Raw genomic sequence first — 20,757 nt, 5'->3', positions numbered from 1 at the left:
CACTGTCAGATTAAATCTATCTGGACCCAACTATGCAATGTCTCCACTATGCCGCGACCCCACTGTGCTACCGTTTTATATTACATATGTATCAAGTATTTTAAATACTTTTTTAAATTATTACAAATTTTAATTTTTGTCTTTGAAATTAATTTCAAAACCAATTTATGATGAATTAAAATATAAAAAATAATAGCATTAGTAGGGTACTTAAGCAAAGAGAAATATTGATTAAATTTATTTATTTATTTAATTAATTTAGTTAAAAGGATAACCATGATTCAAAATTTTGAGTTAAATCATATATGATTCCTTTTATAAGTTATACTTTGGCGACTGCACCAAAAAATTCATTCGTACAAAATTTTTCAGTTATTATTCAAAAAACATTCATATGTTGAAGTCAATTACAGTTTTCAATTTTCTTTTGTTATTTATTAAGCATCGCATGTAGTTTGAATTTTAACAATTTTGTTACATATATAATTTATGTATAGTACATATATATATATATATACATATATACAGAAGATAAGTAAGTAACCAACACTGTACTTAGTAATTCTTCAGGATACATCAGACCAATCGTCAAAATTAGCTGGCGTTTACTAATTTAATGATTGAAAAAAATTTATCCACGTATTGTTTATGCTAAATGTAGCGTTTACGTTCATTAAACAGTTAGTTTGCTTTAAAAGAAAATTGTAGTCATTCATTTAATACTTCACTCCATTCCTACAGTATAAGCACTACAATGCAATAATTGGAATACATTTTTCCTCAAATGTAAATGTTTTAAAAATATATCATTAAAAAAAGTTGATTTTAATATTTTCAATTTCAAGTTTTTAATTAAATCGTACAATTTTCAATAAATTGGTCGAAGGACAAAAAGGTGAGCAATGAAGTAATATTTTTTATTTGTGTGAAATGGTAAAAATGGAGCGTGACTAAACGCCACGACGCTCATTAAATAATTTAATTTTTTTAATATTAAGTACTCGAAAATGGAAATAAAACTAGAGACCTCCGAGTCAAAAGTCTTATAGTAAAAAATTGTATTGGTTTCTACAACACAATTCAGGGATGTTTTTCTTTATTTAAGAGATATATTGGTAATGAAAATACAGTTCATAGTGAAAATCAAAAAAGCAAAAATATAACAATCATTATTAATTTATTTTATAATTCTACAATTCTATAAATTTATTCATAATGTTTTCAGTCGATGACTTAAAAAAATTTGAAGATCCTAATTAATACAAAATATGAAATAGGTAAACAAGTATAAATTGAAGTTAAAATTTTTTTTGGTTACTTTTAAAATGATTATATATACATAAATATAAGCATTAATGCAGATAAAAAAATTATAGTTAGAACTTTTAAATGTATAAATATTAAAACATCAAAGATATTTTTGTCCACGATAAAACTGTATTGGAGTACCACAAAAATTTCTTTATCGACCAAAGATTTTATAATTAATGTGATCAATTAAACATTGCTATAGATCTAGTACCAAGATCAAAAAATCCAATATTAATATTATTTCATCTTCATATCAAAGCTAAAAAAATAACAACTTAAATCAAGTTTTATTTGATAATATGTTATATAAATATTATATTGTATAATATAATGTTTAAACTTACATCTAATAGTCATAGAAAACATTTATGTGATGGTTATAATTTATAGTTTTTAGAGTTTTATGCGATGAAAGCATTGACAATTATGTTTGAAAATTTTACTGAGTATTTAGTTATAAAATTTATCTTTGATTGTAAAAATTTAATTTATTAATTAAATAAATTAACTCAATTCATTTACGATCATCTCAATATATAAATAATATTACAGATAATACAAAATTATTTTAATTTTAAATGATTAGTTTTATTTTACAACAAATAAAAGTAATAAAATGCATAATAAAAAAAAATTTAATAAATATTTATTAAAAGTCATAACTAACAGAAAACTAATATATTCAGAGTTTTTTAGTAAAATATTTAATAATAATTAATCAATGTGATAGTAAGTAAAATAATACAAAAATATATAATGTATATTTTTGAGAATAACCATATGGTGTTTTGGTAACTAAATTTTTTAACTGACCACAGAAATATTTGATATTTTGTCACTAGTATAAAACCATAGCGATGTAGGATTTCAGGTTGTCTTTATCAATAATTTTACAGTTTTTACATATTGATTATCAGTCAAAACACAATATTTTATTATTCATTATTCTTAAATATCTATAACATTATTGTTCATAAATTTTTCAACATTTTATGACATATCCATTTCAAAATGTCGACGTGTTTTTTGCAGCATCATCCGTTTATCAAACGATTTTTTTATCTGTAAGTACAAGTACAATTTAGTATAGTAAAATAAAGAGGTTCAATACGCCATTTACTTCTTTGTTCATAAAACAGTATAATATAGACACCATTAATCCTTGAGATGAGTGTAGTATATGAGCTGAATAGGACCAGAATGCAAATAGTTCAGGACTGCTGGAATGTGGTTCTGGTATTACAACTAATATAAAATTTGATATGCCCAATAACGGTACAAGAGCCACTGCTGCTTTTGATACTTTCCTGAAATTCATTTAAAAGTAATTGGTGATCTTTAAATGGTAATTTAATATAATTATACATATGTATTACTTTTTTAAAACATAATTTTTATAAAACGTAACTACGAGTATTCATAAGTTATTGCATATCGAAATTATAATTATCTTGAATTACCGAACATTCACATTTTTTTATAAAAAAGTAAAAAAGTTTTATCTTTTAAGTCTAATAGAAATCACAAAATTGGAACTAAATTAGTACTTTTATTTATGGTTTCTTTATTAAACTTAACTATTTTTAATTTTTTTTATGAAACTTATAGTAAATAATATCATTAAAAAATAGATATCAAATTAATATTTTGAATAATTGATTTATCTTATTACTTATAATAACATTAAAGAAAAGACAGTAATTTACTATCCCCTTAAAAGTTAATCAGATGTCCAAAAAAGAACAACTATTGTTTATAAGTTATAACTATCAATTATTCGATTTTTAAAGAGCTATAACTTATGGCTTTTCAATTTATGGAAATTTATTCTTTTATAAAAAAGCTTTTGGCTCAAGGTAGTACACTATAACATTATGAATAAAAATTAATAGTAATACAATAAATTAATTAAATTTAAAGTAAAAAAATAATAAAAATTCTACACATGCTATCATAGATAAATATGTCTTAGGATTGATAATCAATTTTATATAAAAAATTTACATTTCTGTAATATTCATTTTATTTTATTTTAGTAATATAAAATTGATTTTTTAGAAAGAAAATATTGATACTTTATATAGCGTGATCAGTAAGCAAGGATATAGGTCAGTTGTTACAAACAATGAGAACAATAGAAACCCGTTTCCTTTATAACATAAAAATACTATGTCTATTATTACAATTTTCAGATATAAATACTATAAAATTTATAACATTATCATTAATTTGTTATTACAAAATCATTACCTTATTATTTCTAGTTCATTTGATGGTGTCATTTTTGATTTAATTTTTTTTAGAAGTTCCCTTAGCACAACCATTAGTATTATGAAGTTGACCTATAAAACAAATTTAATACATTTTTTGATATAATGCAAAGGCATTTATATATCACATTTTTATATACGTGACTTGTGGTAATTGTGATAATTAATTACATGGTGTGCTATAAAAATAAGGTAGCATCTTATTTTCTAATTTAAAAGATTCGTTAACAAAATTTTTAATAATAACACGTTGGTGTTTGTAATTTAATTTTTAAAGATTTGATAAGTATGTAAGTAGATGATTTTTTCTTGTAATAAGTTAATGAATCATTATTTTTTTTGCTATATAAGACATTTATGAGGAACTCTTCAATTTTGATTATAATAATATGTGTTTTTCATGTGAAATTTCAATACTTACAACTAAAATCACAATTCTTGGTCCTTCAAGTATCCAGAAAAAAGGTAAAAGACTATAACCCCACCAGCATACGCTTGAAGATTTATCGTAGTAAATTAATGTAACCAATAACCACATTAAAGTCATCAAAGCTGGCACACCCCAACCAACTAAATACATGCGTGAATTGATGGAGTTTATTCTAAGCACTCTGGATTTAATGATTCTATACAAGTACACCCCTTCATTATACATCCACATGAAACTTGCTGTTTTTGACCATTCAAGTATAACTTGCGCACCTTCGCATACAATTGGCTATAACATATAAATGAATACTATTTAATTGCAATTTGATTGATAAAGTGTAATACTACGTAAGAGCACTAATAACGAAATTTTGTTTTGATTTTTATCATAACAAATAGTTATTAATCATTATAATTATTAGTAATCTAAGTTTGAATAATTTGGTTATAAGAATAAAATTTCGTAAAAAATGCTCATATGTGGTATTTTACTTAACATGGCTAACTATTAAAAAAACTATGATTTACAGTGTAAATGATGCCAAGCACCCAATTTTCTTGATTTTCTACCACATGTGTCTTATTATTGCAGTCCACATAGCATGAAATATCTTTTTTTATTTTAAACAAATCTAGTTTATCTATGTTCAAGATAAGTTTGATGATCATTTGCAATGATAAAGCAACAAATAAATTCATGTGAATTTTGAACCTTTGCTCTAGAAGGCCTCTGAAATGATTTAAAATTATAACTTTATCACGTTTGGGTGAAGGTTTATGTTTAGTTAAGATTTATTTGGTTAAAAGAGACCGACAGTGTATGAATGATTTAAAATCTTAGAAAAGAGAAACACGCGTCCGTATTTTACATTCGTATCTTATCCACGTGGATAAGGTAACATGATATTTATAGTTAATGATGTTTCTGAAATTCTTTTACTAATAGTAAATGCAATAACAGTTATTTCCACTAAATCTTATCATGGGTGGTATGTCAATTACTTTAACTTTCGTGAAAGGTAAGTATCATATTCAGCTGTCATTGATGAGCATAAATTGTTTTGTCGAATTATGTAATGCATTCTTTTTATGGTTCAGTCGGTATTTTTAAATTAAAAGAATTTTTTAGTAAAAGCATATTTCTTATGAGTAGTTTTCGGAAATTTATTATAAATTGTTTGAATGCGAGAGACAGCAAATGATCATAAAAGTTAATGAGTATCCAACCGTTTGTACAGCAATCGATTACTGTATATAAAAAAAAAAAATTGACAGTTGCTTTTATTAGTATTGATGTAAATAAAAAAATGTTTTGTCGTCGTTGTATAAGTAAAAGAAAGAACAATGTTATTCTTTAACATCAGTTAGTGATGTAAAATTATCGTAGTAATCTTTTTTGAGAATATTCTCAAACGACAAGAATAATCTTCTTAATTTTTTTATTATATTTTACTTTACTGTAAAATATAATAAATTTAAATAATAATTTATTTTAGTCAATATTTTGTATATTAGAACAAAACATTTTCTCCGTGGATGTTATTTTATAATTTCACAGAGACTTAATTTTTCAAAATAAATAACTTCAGTCTATTAGTATATTTTTCAGCCCTAACGAATGGTTTAATTCTCAAATTTTATATCCTTTTAAGTTTTATTTTCTTATGTTACTGTCATAAAATTAACTCGCACATAAAAATTTTTTGATTTATGTTTTGTTAAAAAATATTCCTTTTTCAGCATTTTCAATTTACTTTGATGATTAAAATATTATTAATTAAACATGTAGGTATATTAACGTAAACGTGGTAAAAAGTAATATGAACATAAATCATTTTTCACTTACTTATGTCTAATAAATATGCAAAGTGAAATGATTAGAGAAACTATAGATATAATACATCCTACAATNTGCAAAGTGAAATGATTAGGGAAACTATAGATATAATACATCCTACAATTTCAATAATCCCCGTTGTGGTGGCTATGTTGATCTTCTTCTGTAATGGCATTATCATAATGTGTTACACGAAAAAAGCTATCAAAAATTAATTTAATTCATAATAAAGGTTTTGAGTATTTTCAAACCTTTGTATCATCATAAGAGCCAAGTTTTTCTAATAATTTAGTTAACTCTGGTGTATAACAGCTTCTATAATCGGTCAAGCCAAATAAATTTGTAAAGTTTTCCCATACACCGTCTTTTGTGCAATACTTATAAACGTTTTCTAAAAAAAAAAAAAGAGACACAATAATGTAAGTGATCAACAATCATTTTGTTTATACTTTCACCAAAAGTACCGGTTTCATCAGTTAAAATGATATATAATTTAAATTTTTACAGTTTAACAGTTACATTATAATAGTTTCTTTAGTCACTTTTTGTGCAATCTTCAATATAATATACATTTTTATAATTGTTCGATATGTAGAGTCTTTGAAGGACTCATTAGTGATTAAACACTTATTATTAAGAAAAAACCTTTATTTAATCATAGAGTAGATTTATAATTATTATTATTTGAAATAGAGCAAATATAATTATTTATTATTATTGTTGCATTTAATACAAATGGAAAAATACAACATTACATATTTCTATTTCGTGGTATTTAAATGTGTTTATTTATGACATAACTCTCTTTCATATTCTTAAATATTTGCTGACTTTATAATGAGAAAGTAATTATAGTGGACTTACCATCACATCACATTATTTGCCGATATAATATTTGTTGAATATTGCTTCAATAATGGATGAAATTACTATCATGTGAATTTGAATAATTTAATTTTAATTGAATTATTCTAAAAACTTATTAAATTTTAATCTCCATAAATGAATATAAAAACAGGCTAATATTACATGTTAATAACATGTAAATAACTGCCTTTTGTAAAAGTATCTATATTATTAAAAGGGTTTTCCTGTATAAATTTGTTCTATAATGGTTTGTTTTTGTTTTATTTTATATAATTAACCGTAATAAAAAACGTGCTCAACAAGAGTTATAAAGTTGAAGTGCCCACATTAAATGTATACATAATCACTATAAACTTAAACTGTATAAAACTATTCGAGTTGTACTAAGCAAATTAAACTACTTACTCATTATGTCAAATCCTTGTTCTTTGGGACAGGGTAATGATACTACTGTATCTGCTTTAGCTAAAGGCCAACATATCTTTTCATCGAAAGACCAATCACAATACTGTTCTAATAAAATAAAATATTACTATAATAGTATTTTGATGAAAAAAATATTATATATTTAATACTATTATTTATATTATTAATAACCAGTGGCGTATTTTCAAAAAAAAAAATTGAAGAGAGGGTTGAAAATTCTGACTGAAAAGGTTAGTAGAAGTTATTCTTGTTTTATCCTTGTTTTTTTAATTCTGTTGATTGATTTTACACAGATAAAGTAAGGTACATACATTATTCTTCAATTGACAAATGACTTTTGAAATATCGTGTACAATAAATATGTATTTACAGTCAATGTCAATATATTGTAAACTTTAATAGAATATATGCATTGTATATGTAGTATACATTCTATAGACGTGGATTATGAAGATTTAAATTGTATCGTTTTTTTTAGATAAAAAGGAGGAACTATACAAGTATTAGTATTGCTGAGACTAGATTTCATTTGTAATGTAATTACATTCAATATATATATATATATATATACACACAAATTTTTATAACCAACTTTTATACACTTTACCTTTAAACATTTTAATCGAACAGTATATAGAAGTATATTAATGATTAAACAATACTACGTATCTCAAAATTTGACAAAATGAATTTTTTATCAATAATGATAAAAGAAGTTTTTCTACATATTTTTTGTGAGACTTATAGTTAAAATTTATTTGTTTGATAATCATGATAATCTAGAAAATCTGAGATACGCTGTAATGGTACATTTATATAAAATAACCTAAATATTGTAAACACATAATGCGTACACAGTATCGGATGATACCTTTTAAATTGTTTTGTGATGAGTAAAATGATGAAGTGGTATCATAGATGAAGTAATAAAAAGATGTGAGAGATTATGTTGAAAAAAAAGGGACAACACATTTTTTTGCATTCTTCTCTTTTCTCTAATAATTAATTAATAAGCTAAGACTATATGGACTCTTTCATGATGCATGGATGTAAATTTTAATGAACCATGTTAATTTATTTAATTTTTGTTAGTTAACTGTAATCAAAATTTTATGTTATGGTATATAAACAAAAATATCATTTTAACATATTGTTACAATATAAACGACGATATGTATGATCTGAATGAATAATTTTTTTCACTCTTTTAACTACGTTTTATAGAAAATTAGTAATATTTTCACAAGTATGTTAAATTAAAGTGATATTATAGTAATAAAGTACAAGGAAAATATATTGTTAAAATATTCTTACCACTAGAAGATATAGAGTAGTAAGGCGATGTAGAATTACAGGATAACATACCAATTGTCATAATGATTTCATACAAAAAAAAATGATAAAATAAAACCTGTAAACATTTATTTTCAATATTTAATTATTTATAATTTTTTTTAATTTTTAAATTATATTAAATATATTGACATTACTCTTAAATGAATACAATAAAATATTGAAAAAAAATAATAATTATAACAATGTTTAAAAAATATCATTTTGATGGTTACATCAAAAATGTATTTTTGTTAGTGTTTTAGTAATCTTATCAAGAATCCAATTTAAAAATGGTACACCATAATCGCAATAAAAAACAAAGAAAAATTGTGGTAAATGACGCTAATCCAACCTAGCTCTCAGTTGGATGATCATTCTATCTAATGATCAATCTAATGTTAAAATAACCTTTTTTTTAATTTGAAGAATAATTGTTAAAATAAAAATAAATTTAATGTTTACTAATGTATTTAAATAGTGAAGTTTTGGTATTCTAGTACTATATGGTAAACCTGAAATTTTCATGTTGGCACATAGAAACAAAAATCATCATTAAAATGAAGTTTTTTAATTTATAAAATTTTATTGAATCGACTATGTATACCAATATACTAAAAAAATAGCCAATATACTAAAAAAAAAGTTAAACTCTTATACTGAATGTAAATTATAATGATTTTACCTTAAGTATTTAAAGTTTTAACAATTAATGAACGATGAACTTGCTATTGCTTTATTTATTTCTTGGAAGTTGACCGTTGTGAAATTATTATTGAAGTTAAACAAGTAATAATGCATTTTTTAATTCCTGAAAAAAAACTTATATAATAAAAAATAAATAATTATTATTACAATACTGTTGCATAACAATGAAAATTACATAAGATCAAGTTCCAGATTATTTATATTGAGAAACGAAGGTAATATATACACTTCAGTACATTTACTCAGAAAATGGATAAAAGGAATTTTGTATGGGTAATGCATTTGAATAATGTAAAAGACAGCAAATCCTAGAAATGTAAAATGACAGAGTGTACATTATAACGCAGAGTTATGTAATAGTAAGATAGTTACTAAAAATAGCTTTGCGTAACATTGCAACATATGTAACTGTGCAGTAAACATTTTTAAAATGTATATTAACTATTAATGATAACATAAATGGTTATTAAAAAAATGATTATAAATCTAAAATAAGTTTAATCTAAAAAAGAGGAAGTTTTAAACTGAGAAAAAACTCAATGGAAATATTTTTAAATCAGAATATCGGCGAAGAAAAAAGTGTAACACCAAGTCCATAATTATTATAAATGATCAGATCAAATTTTCTGTAGAATCAAAAAGAAAATTCACCGGATTGATGTCATAATTTTAATCATTTTTGTTAGTTTTTCTGTAATTAAGAAATTCAGAAAGTTTCACAAATTATAAGATAAGCATGGCCATACTTAGTTTACGAACAGTTGAACGAAACCGTAATGCACAAAACTACCGAGAAAAGCATGCGGGCGATTACACTAAAATTAAGATTATCTAGCAAAAGTATGTTTTGTCATTTACACAATTAAGATTTTTAATGTATGTTCTGTGCTAATGAAAAATAATCATATTTTAAATCTATTGTTATTTCTAGTACAAGAAAATGTTATGCAAATAGTGAGTATCTTAATTGGATATAAAAAACAACCATATCAATAATTAAAATTACAGATGAATGTCAATAGTCATGCGCTTGGTACGATTATTATTTCGCTTATGTACAGTTCCGTACTCGGAAGATCTATGTGGTCTGGACTTCCTTTCTAAATAATATATTTTCCCGATTTATACTATTGTTATTAAGTTAATTTGATAGTAACAAACAAAAAGGGTAACATTTTTTATTAGTTATCTGAAATAGGAAAACTATCGTAGAATAATAATAAAATTATTTTTGAGAGTCTTGCAGTACTGTCAAATTATTGATGTATTCCCCTGGATTGATAAACTATTTTTATACAGGGTGATTTTTTTATCATAACCCACTCAATTACTTGCAGAATAATAATAATTTAAACATTTTTTTTTTTCATTATCTTTAGTTACACATTATTCTTGAATTTTTAACTATATAATACTTTTTAAGTTCATCCCTTATGCCTTGGAGGGGGGTTAACTTTGTTTTTTTAAATGGTAACACATATTTTTAATTTAATAAAATGTTTGAGTTTTTAATTTAATAGTAAATGGCATTTGAATTTTTAATATAACTTAATTCGTTTATTAGATATAATCATTTAAAGTTTCAAATTTTTGAATTAATATACAGGTATAATACACAAGGGATTACAAATATAGGTAGCTAATTGGTTTTTTATAACATCGATATTAGCAGGTACACAGCATTGTTATTATCAATTGTAGTAAGGCACATTGTTATGAGTTTATAAATACACTAACTGACAATACAGAAAGTATATCTATTGATATTCATAATTGATAATAAACAATCCGTGACTGAGACAGCAACGTCATAAAAATCCAATTAGCTACCTGTATTTACAATCACATGTGTATTATACATGTATATTAACTCAAAATGTTGAAACTTTAAATGTTTATATCTAATAAGCTAATAAAGTTATATTAAAAATTCAAATGCCATTTACTATTAAATTAAAAACTCAAACATTTTATTAAATTAAAAATATGTGTTACCATTTAAAAAAACAAAGTTGACCCCCCTCCAAGGCATAAGGGATGAACTTAAAAAGTATTACATAGTTAAAAATTCAAGAATAATGTGTAACTAAAGATAATAAAAAAAAAAATGTTTAAATTATTATTATTCTGCAAGTAATTGAGTGGGTTATGATAAAAAAATCACCCTGTATATATATATATATATCAATATAACTTAATGCAACAAAATTAAGACTGATTGTATTCATACAAAATAACAGTTTGTTTTTAATCTTTCCAAGTATTATGTTGACATATTACAAAACAATCCAAGTATTTCTATTATAAACATAATTAAAGAAGTTCAATGAATTGAACCTTATTCTTAATTTTATTCCCACGTCTAATTTTCGATATTAAATTGTTATGAAATGTATATACATACATACAGTGGCAGCTCGTGGGTGCTGATAGTGGTGATGCGACATTAAATATATTACCTCTAGTCATAGATTTAAAAAATTGTCAAATTAATATAATAAAACAAAACACAATACACTTATTATTATTTTAAAGGTCGTAGTAGAAAATAGAAAGGAAAATAATAACAATAATTATAATAGCGACTATACTATAATAGCAACCGATAACGACAAGCAGTTAATTCTAAAAATAAATTACCCTTAATAGTAATATACTAATATTTTACCGTATGGACGACGCTGCTGGTCGGCCAAACACTGCTCGTGTGTGTATGCGTATCTGCATATTCTGAGGGAACAACTTTAATGTTCGTACACAACAAATGTATTATAACTACTAAAAATTTGCATTTTTAATAAAAATGTACAATTAAGAATGTACAATTAATTTTTTTCTTTTAATTAATTTTAGTAGGGAGTGCGATCGTCCCTATTCAAACCACGAGCCGCCACTGCATACCTACATATATGTATGCTTGACATATTATTTATATAGAAAAGTTTTATTAATTACAGTTTTATTTAAATATAACACATCACAAGACGGATAAAAATTGTTTAATGTAATGAATAATATTAGTTTTATAAGAAATATAAATTAAACGATAAGTCGGAGACATTTTGATGGGATCTCAAACATAAAATAATCCAGTTCCCATTAAGTTTAAATACTATAATTAAGAATTATGTTCTATAATAAACTAAAAGAACAATTAAGATTAGATACTTTTCTCTTGGTAATTATTCTGTATATCACTTATTTTACATTTAGGGACCATTAAATAAGCGGATTCTGCGCTATCACTTCGTTTCACAATTAATTTGTTTTCAATTAACTAAAAAAAATATGATACAAGCCAATATTGTTACAATTGGTTAAACATAATTGAAGTTTTACGATAAAATAGAAGATGTCATGTTTCATAATTGAGTAAATAATTATTAACGATCACAAAAGTCAGTCTAATCTGTATAAAAAATGATTGAATTATGAAAAAACACTCAACTTCTCGGAAACTATTAAAAATTTTTAATTTTTTTAAAAGAAAAAATTGTTTGATACAAGAAACACTATAATAATATGTAGTTATATCGTTATTTTTTTATCTCTTCAGGGATAAAAACTTTAATTTTCTTTAATGAAAACCCCCATTTTTAGTTTAATGATATAATAGAAGAAAAAAATTTCATTTTTATTATAATTTTTATTTGATAAGATTTTTTTCATCATATCATCAAACTAAAAATTGTGATTTCCGTTTAAGAAAAATTAAGTTTAGATCTTTTATCCATGAAAAGATAAAAATAATTATTTCATTACATAATAATGTACAGTTTCTTGAATCAAATTATTTCTCTTAAAAAAATTTGAAAATATTCAGTAGTTTTTGATGAAATGAGCGTCTTATTTTCAAACATTCACACAATATACAAGTATGTTATTGATTATTTATGTTTATGAAAAAGTTTTATATTGATTTTAATAATTATCTTAATAGTGATAAAAAATATATTAATAAAGCTCTTCTTAACAAATAAAATCTTCTTTTTACACTTCAACAAATATAATATTTTTGAAAATATAACATTATACAATTTGTAGTGATTTTTCATAAGTTAATTGAAAAATAATATTAAACGTAACATAGTATATGTTTTTTTGATCAAAACTTATTCTATTCTCTTTGAAATTGAATTGTTTTTCGAGTACTAATATTGTATGAATATTTTTTACTAGTATTCATTATTTGTCTAAATAAATGACAATTAATATGAGAGTCTAACAGGTAATATCATAGTATTTTATTAACCAAAAATTAATTATCTTTAAAACATTAGCTTAATGTTTGCTACCAATTAAGCCATTAACAATGATAATGGTGTATTTAAATAATTAATGATATTACATGACACAATGGATATGATAACACATATAAACTAAATAATCTTCAATTAGTATAAGCGTTTAATACAAAGTTCATATTATTAGAAGTTTATGTGTTTGAACAATAAATTTTCGAGTAACTTTGAAAAAGTTCATTACAAATTTATGATAAAATCGCGAAATTGATAAAAGAAATATTACCATATTTTGCAAGTTCCCATAGAACCCAATGACCTATTTTATAATTTAATAATGTTACTGAAACCAAATTCAATGACACAGAGCTCGAGGGTCAGAGTTAAGCACCTGACTCTCTTTCTTCAATGGACTTTTGTTCAAGAGTCCTTTAACGGATTTATATTCTTGTTGATTTTTTAGCATCTTCGTTTACTCGCCATATTTTTTGTGGATAATGATGAGTTAGCGGTTCTTTAAAAACTAAGTACGCTCCATATTTCGGCACGTCTTTTGTGAGAATTAAGTAGACGGTTATAATATCAACTATTTATTCTAATGATCAAACTTTCTGTTGAAGAGAGAGGGAAAATACCAAAAGTGTAATATAGTAATAATATTATATTCTAAAATAACAATACAAATTTGAGATGAATTGTGAGAGATTAAGCGCATTGTCATGACTAAGAAAAAATACTATACTACTATTTTTGAAAATATACGATTGCAAAATATATGTTTATTGTTATTATTACTGATTTTATCTTCTAAAAGAAGGTACCTTATGGTATAAAGAACGAACCACGAGCGTAGTTTATATGTGGGTTTTGGGAGCTTTCTCAAATAATCTATACTTGTTTGGGGGGATACAAAGCAAACATACAAAAGAAAATCATGAATTCTATTCCCAAATCAGTCATGTAAAATATTCAAATGAAAGTATTCAAATAAAATAACAATTTTAACAATTTTTTTTGTATTTGATATAGTATATTGATTTTTTTTTTTAAATATGTATTCTAAACATTTTTTTTGTATTTTTATATTATGTTTAATAACTTCAACTACTGTTAATTATTAACCTCCTAAATATCTGGTCAATCAAACTAAATTAAAAAAATTGTTAAAGAATTTTTATCATTTGCTCAATATTTATAGATGTCAATCATATTACTTAATAGTTAAAGTTGAAATATTATGAATGTAATGTATTTTTTATTTTTGTAAATTGTTGACACAATATATATCTATATTACATAGCCATTCCAGTTTCTCTTTTATTATATTATAAATAACGTAGTCCTTTTGACCGTAAATATTTATTTGATCTATATTATATTGATTAATCAAGAATTCTTTGTTATTAGTTTAAGACTTAGTTGGGTCAGTCTAGGGGAAAATAAAAGATTATCACTTAATTTAAACTCGATACAGTTTTCATGCAAAAACTGTAATTTCTGTAGTTAATAAGGTCTATCATCATGTTATAATTTGTAGACTAACTATACTTATAATTTTACATGATAAAACAAGCATTTTCTTTAACTGACTAATTATACAATTTATAAGAGTAAGTTTAAGTATCAAATATACTTAAAATATACTTGAATATTAAATTACATACTAAAAAAATCTTTCCAAGTAAAATCTATTGGATTAACAACAAATTGTACTAATTAAAATAATATTATTTGTTTGACATGCGATTAACATCAATATCACCGTGTGTTATTGAATAGCATATTAGAATTTTGTACAATGAAATTTTAATTGTTGAAATAAATCCTCTAATATTATTGAAAATTAAGTTCAAATTAGCTATTTCACTTTAAGATGGAGTGAGAAATATTTTATACTATTTGTCTGGGTTTTTCATAATATCTTTTTTTTTTTTTTATACTATTATATTCCTTTATCCAAACAAAATTTACCCGAAGGTAAAAATGTGTAAATGAACTTTTACATATAGAGTATTCAAAAGAGGAAAAATTGTTATGTTAGTGTTTCTTTTTAAAATGAAAAATTGTATAACTAACTGTTACTGTAAGCAATGAAGATCGCCATAAAAGTGTTATAGTAATAAGCTACACATAAAATGAAGGTAGACTTTTGTGATATTATGTAATTGGGTTACTGTTATTTATAGCAATTTCGATAAATAAACAAATATTATTATTGTAAATTTGTATACTAACATTAAGCTTAGAATAAAGACTAATTTGATATTAATTAAATTATTGTTTAAAAATGGTCATATTGTTTATTAATTAATTAAAAACTACCATAACCTAACTTTTTACTCTTGTACATAAAATTTTAATCATTGTCTACAATAGCCTTAATATGTATAAAATAATATAACTTCAATTACACTTTAGTTCATTTTTTAATAACTCACTTTGTATCACCTAAATTAAATAATAAACACTTTTGATTATGGATGTTCCTGGTAGAAAATGTATATACAAACTGAATACTAAGTAAAACTAATTCTAGTATTGGGTAAAAGTTGAGAAACAATTAACACACAATCCAAGTATTTCGAGTAATTACTAGGTACTCGAAACATCTTTGTCCATAGTATTACAAATATTACTTGTTTGTTTCAAAAAAACTATCAACCTTAAACATTTTTTTTTTAAATATCACATAAAAATTGCAATTAAACATTTTTAATTTGTAAAACAGTTTGGATTTTAAAACAAAATAAATATCATACACAAAAGTGTCAACAATTTTACGAATAACAATTTTAAATTGGATGTTTTATAGGTTAATAAATTTTTTTAATGAAATTGAATATTGCGTGTCGCATTGCATTTAAAAATTAAAATTCCTACGGGAATTAGTTACACCTTAGTTTTTTATGCAAACTGTATTTAACTTTTCAGAAAATTTAAAAAATAGCCGATATTTATCATAATTGAAGTCGTAACCGTAAATACAATGTATGGAAATTCACATACAGCAATAGACAAATTGGTTTCCAATTACTGAATATAAGTGTATAATATCCATATAACTGGAAGTTTGAAGCATCCAAAAGGAGTAATTTTGTTTATTTGTGATGCATGAGTTTAATGGTAAATTTTAAAACTCTTGTGTTGACATTTAAGTATACTTTGAGCATTCAAAATACTGTTCAACTATAAAGCCTTTTCAGTTATGAACTTAAATATAATCTAGCAGGTCACTAAAAGTATTAAAATTTAAAAGTAAATGAAATTATCAACTTCTACATATTAAAAGTTAATTCGTAATAATAAATCTGTTATACAATTTTGAAATTAAATAAATCATTATTTGTTTGATAACTAGACGAGTTACCTTGTATATTTTACATGTTAGTTTTATATACAAGTAGTGAAATTTCCTCATAAAAGTCCCAATTTGGTATATTAGTAAAAGATTTTTATAAAATTAATGTTCAAATATTTCCCATACGTCAAATGCGTTAAAAATGTCTAATGAACTTATGTTATGTAATTTTATAATTCGTATTATTTTAAAGAGTGTTGAAATGTTTAAGAAAAGTCTTTTTTTGGAATAATGAATCTTATTATTCAATGATAAATTAAAAAATTTGACTTAAATGACATTTAATAATCATTTTATTTTAGATAAATTAAAATAGCAGATTTTGCGTAATTGACAGAGGTAAACAATAAAAACTGTATGCGACGGACTAGTCGAGACAAAATGAGGTAGGGGCGATCGTATCCAATAATGTAGCCGACATAATTTTTGAGTGATGTAAGAGGACATAAGTCCGTTTATTAATGACACAACAGTTTTAAGAGAATTTATGTACACGTCTTTAATAAAATAAAAACTGTATTTCATTCATCTGCGAATCACATAGACGAGAATAAAAGACCTCCATGTATTGCTGAGATGGTCAGGAAAATACTACCTCTTGTAAAACTGTTGAAGGCCAAACGATATTTGGTGAACTGTATATCCTCGAGTCGTAAACAAGTGACAAGCACTTAACCATTACTGATCACATAGAAAGTTGGTTGATAAAGAGAGACTCGGGCAGGCGTTCTGTATAACACAGCCACACAGTATCATATCATATATAAATTATTAATTACTCCATTAATGAAATTATGAATTCTGGTTGATAAAACGGACATGTTAAAGAACCATCATAATATACATAACATACACATGACCTATCATATTTAATAGGTTTGTAAAACAGACATACTACTTTTGATGTAAGCTAATTTAATTTCACTTCTTTTTAAATTGCTTTTTTTAAATGAAATGGTGTTATTAAATAATAATTTTACTAGAACCAACAAATTTAAAAAATCTGAAATAATAAAAAAAAAGGTTTATTACAAATATTTAATCTAATTAATGTACGTTGAATATGAGTATTTTTTTCAAAACCAACGGAAGTAATTTTTTTAGTTGCATAAATAGTTAACATAAATTTTTGTTTGTTGAGTCGATAAAGAAATATTTATTGCTTATAAACTGCATCGATAATACGTTGAATATTCCCTAAATTTAATGAAATTTGTCTTAGTAATATACTGTAATATTAAGATAGTTTGCACAACATATTAATAATTATTAACTACTAATTCATACCATGCTCTGCTTTATTACACAAATAGAATATATTATAACATTATCAACGAGATAAACAAGATCCAGGAATTGTTTTCAAATTATACATAAAGCAATTGAAGACATTAACTGGCATTTTTAAAAGTTAACAATATAGTTTTAAATAATTAATGTTGTAACGTTTTATTAAAAATTCGCAATATAGCATTATATGATAAATTCTGTTCAATCCAGGTTTAGAATTAATCAAATATAAAAAATCGACCGATGCATTACAATTAAAAATAAATTTCACACTATGTTGTTAATTATTTTTGCTCCATTTAGAAAAAGTCAGTATATTAAAGAAAAATTGTTCTTTTGATAGAAAGTTGTATTTTAAACATTAATATTATTACATTTTATAAATTTGTTAAAATATGGAATTGTTCTTTGTTATTAATAATTAGAAGTAAAAAACATAGTATGATTATTATTTTTAGAATTAATATATTTTACAATAAGTTTTTGCATAATTTATACCTGTTTTGTAGGTGTTTTTCTTAGAAAACTTTTAAGGTTAGAAACCGACCGGTAAATATTTGCTATTGTTGCCAATAATCTAATTAAAATGGACGATATACGTGTATCTTTTAACACAATTCTCTCTGACCAACAATCTTTAAACGATTTATTTACCCATTGTAAATAATTATATTTAATGCATCAACGATTTTCACTATTATAATGAAATCCTGCCCTGTGTGCATAAACACGTCGTCAAATTATCATATAAACATAACTCCGATACATGTGAAATTCTCAGAATAATGTTGAGATAACCCTGAGACGTTTAATGCTCAATTTAATGAAATTAGTGCATACAAAACTTTAAATATGCTTTTTCGTATACATCACAATGTTAACACTATGCGATGTTCATTAGATGTCTAATACTTCTTTGTGAATTTACTTAAAATGCATTGTTATTTTGAAATCGCACCAGAAAACAAATAAAATCTTATCTAATATCTTGTCGTAATATTTTGTAACTCCATTTAATTTATTCACATACACTTTTAAACACGAAACTCATAACTTTCTCATTGTGATATATTTGTTTTTAAAATTACTCGAAATCACATAACTGTAAAAATGTGCTGTCACTCTGAGAATAAAATCAGACATTACATCGATTTCGACGTTATCTTAATGCGCATAGGGTAACTATGATGAAATATTTATTTATTAGGCAAATTATTAGGTTTTCTNGATGAAATATTTATTTATTAGGCAAATTATTAGATTTTCTGATCCAAATTAAAGTTGAAAACTTTTTAAGTGTTCAATCATTATGCAATATGTTATCTCTTTGTACTTGTATATTATGTAAATTCAATATTAACATTATTGGGGTTGTACTTCTCTGGAGTACCTGCAAATATCAGAGTTACAGTTTATAACATAGTTCAAGTATAAACTATTGGATATAACAGAAAAAGCGACTTTTGATTATGAATTTGTAATAGTCAAAAAACTTTTTATTAATGATTCAATAAAAAAAATAAATATATAAACCAATTTCATAATTATCAACTTGAGTGTCTTCGTGTGCATGTAAAAAACAAAAAAAAATATAAAGAATATGAAGAAATGTCTACAGTAATTTTATAAAAAAATAATTCATATATTGTAATGTTTTTTTTTAATTCTTTTTAATTATTATCATATTATTTATGTATTAATTATTTATTAATTTGTAGTTATGTTTTACCATAAAATGATCAAATATCTAAAAATGTTTACATATAACAATAATTAAGTTATAATTAAAATTTAAAAAAAAACATGTATCAATAAACTTCAACATATCTTGTAGCATATTATAAAACAAAATTATGTTCATATTAAATTATTCTTAGATACACAAAAGAATTGATTTCCCTGGAGATATTCTGCTATATTTTCAGTAGAAATTTCAAAAACTATATATATATTTCTGAGTATAAAAGTTCGATAGCAATTATATGTTTAAAATGTGTCTAAAATTAATTCTAAAATATTATTAAAACATTGTTTAGTAATAAACAATTTTTTAAATAAATCAATGTCAATTTATTAACATTTAGTTTTAATAATATAACAAGTAATTTAATTCATTTACTTACCAAATTGTCAGAATATCATTGCCTTGTTAATATTGTCATTTCTCTGACATTTTAAAACTGGTAAGTGTTATGAGTGCAAACGAGCCACAAAATATTAAACATTTATTCATTGAATTAAAGAAGTAGTTTAATAATTTTAAAATTAGAGTAAAATACTTGTTTTACCAACGCCATCGAAAATTTAATTAAAAAAGTTGGCACTATAAATAAGACTATTACATTTCAATTATAAAAGTTTGAGCCTTATTCAAAAGGTATAAAAATAATAGTAATCAAATAAAATATTGTTTAATACAATCAAATTAATAATGAAATATGCTTACCTGAGAACACGAAGTTCACGATTGAATAGCTTGTACAATTGAATGTCCCGCGTGANTTGAATAGCTTGTACAATTGAATGTCCCGCGTGATTGTGAAGAAAATGCGCATATCCATTTTCCAGTTGGTTCATTGGCTGTAAACATTTTGAACGAAATAATAGTGCACATGCAAAATAAATATAACCCTCTTTTTTACCTTACAGTATACAGTGCAAAATAACATTTTCTTTCATTGTTATGCC

The 20,757-nt window shown here is 23.7% G+C and overlaps 1 protein-coding gene across 13 annotated transcripts in view; it reads right to left on the bottom strand.

Moving 5' to 3' along the window:
- Positions 1-20,468, bottom strand: part of LOC126901960 (PDF receptor) — a 172,910-nt gene extending 152,442 nt beyond the window's left edge. For 2 of the 13 annotated variants that reach the window (XM_050678936.1, XM_050678935.1), the window contains exons 1-11: positions 20,193-20,466; positions 9,158-9,283; positions 8,455-8,551; positions 7,120-7,227; positions 6,099-6,238; positions 5,972-6,010; positions 5,857-5,921; positions 4,539-4,740; positions 4,003-4,299; positions 3,562-3,653; positions 2,432-2,618 (exon numbers count right to left, since the gene is read on the bottom strand). In XM_050678936.1, coding sequence (XP_050534893.1) covers positions 2,432-2,618; positions 3,562-3,653; positions 4,003-4,299; positions 4,539-4,740; positions 5,857-5,921; positions 5,972-6,010; positions 6,099-6,238; positions 7,120-7,227; positions 8,455-8,515 — 1,191 coding nt within the window. In that variant the 5' untranslated portion in view covers positions 8,516-8,551; positions 9,158-9,283; positions 20,193-20,466. Of the gene's footprint in view, positions 1-1,402; positions 1,571-1,953; positions 2,374-2,431; positions 2,619-3,561; positions 3,654-4,002; positions 4,300-4,538; positions 4,741-5,856; positions 5,922-5,941; positions 6,011-6,098; positions 6,239-7,119; positions 7,228-8,454; positions 8,552-9,157; positions 9,295-20,192 lie in introns of those variants that run through there. The other 11 variants (XR_007703157.1, XM_050678931.1, XR_007703156.1 and 8 more) reach the window with 10 other exon arrangements.
- Positions 20,469-20,757: the final 289 nt, after the last annotated feature.

This window comes from Daktulosphaira vitifoliae, unplaced genomic scaffold (genome assembly GCF_025091365.1).
Source record: "Daktulosphaira vitifoliae isolate Bord-2020 unplaced genomic scaffold, ASM2509136v1 Scaffold_3, whole genome shotgun sequence".
NCBI lineage: Eukaryota > Metazoa > Arthropoda > Insecta > Hemiptera > Phylloxeridae > Daktulosphaira > Daktulosphaira vitifoliae.
The sequence above is the reverse complement of the archived record's forward strand: the minus strand, read 5'-3'. Positions and strand labels throughout refer to the sequence as shown.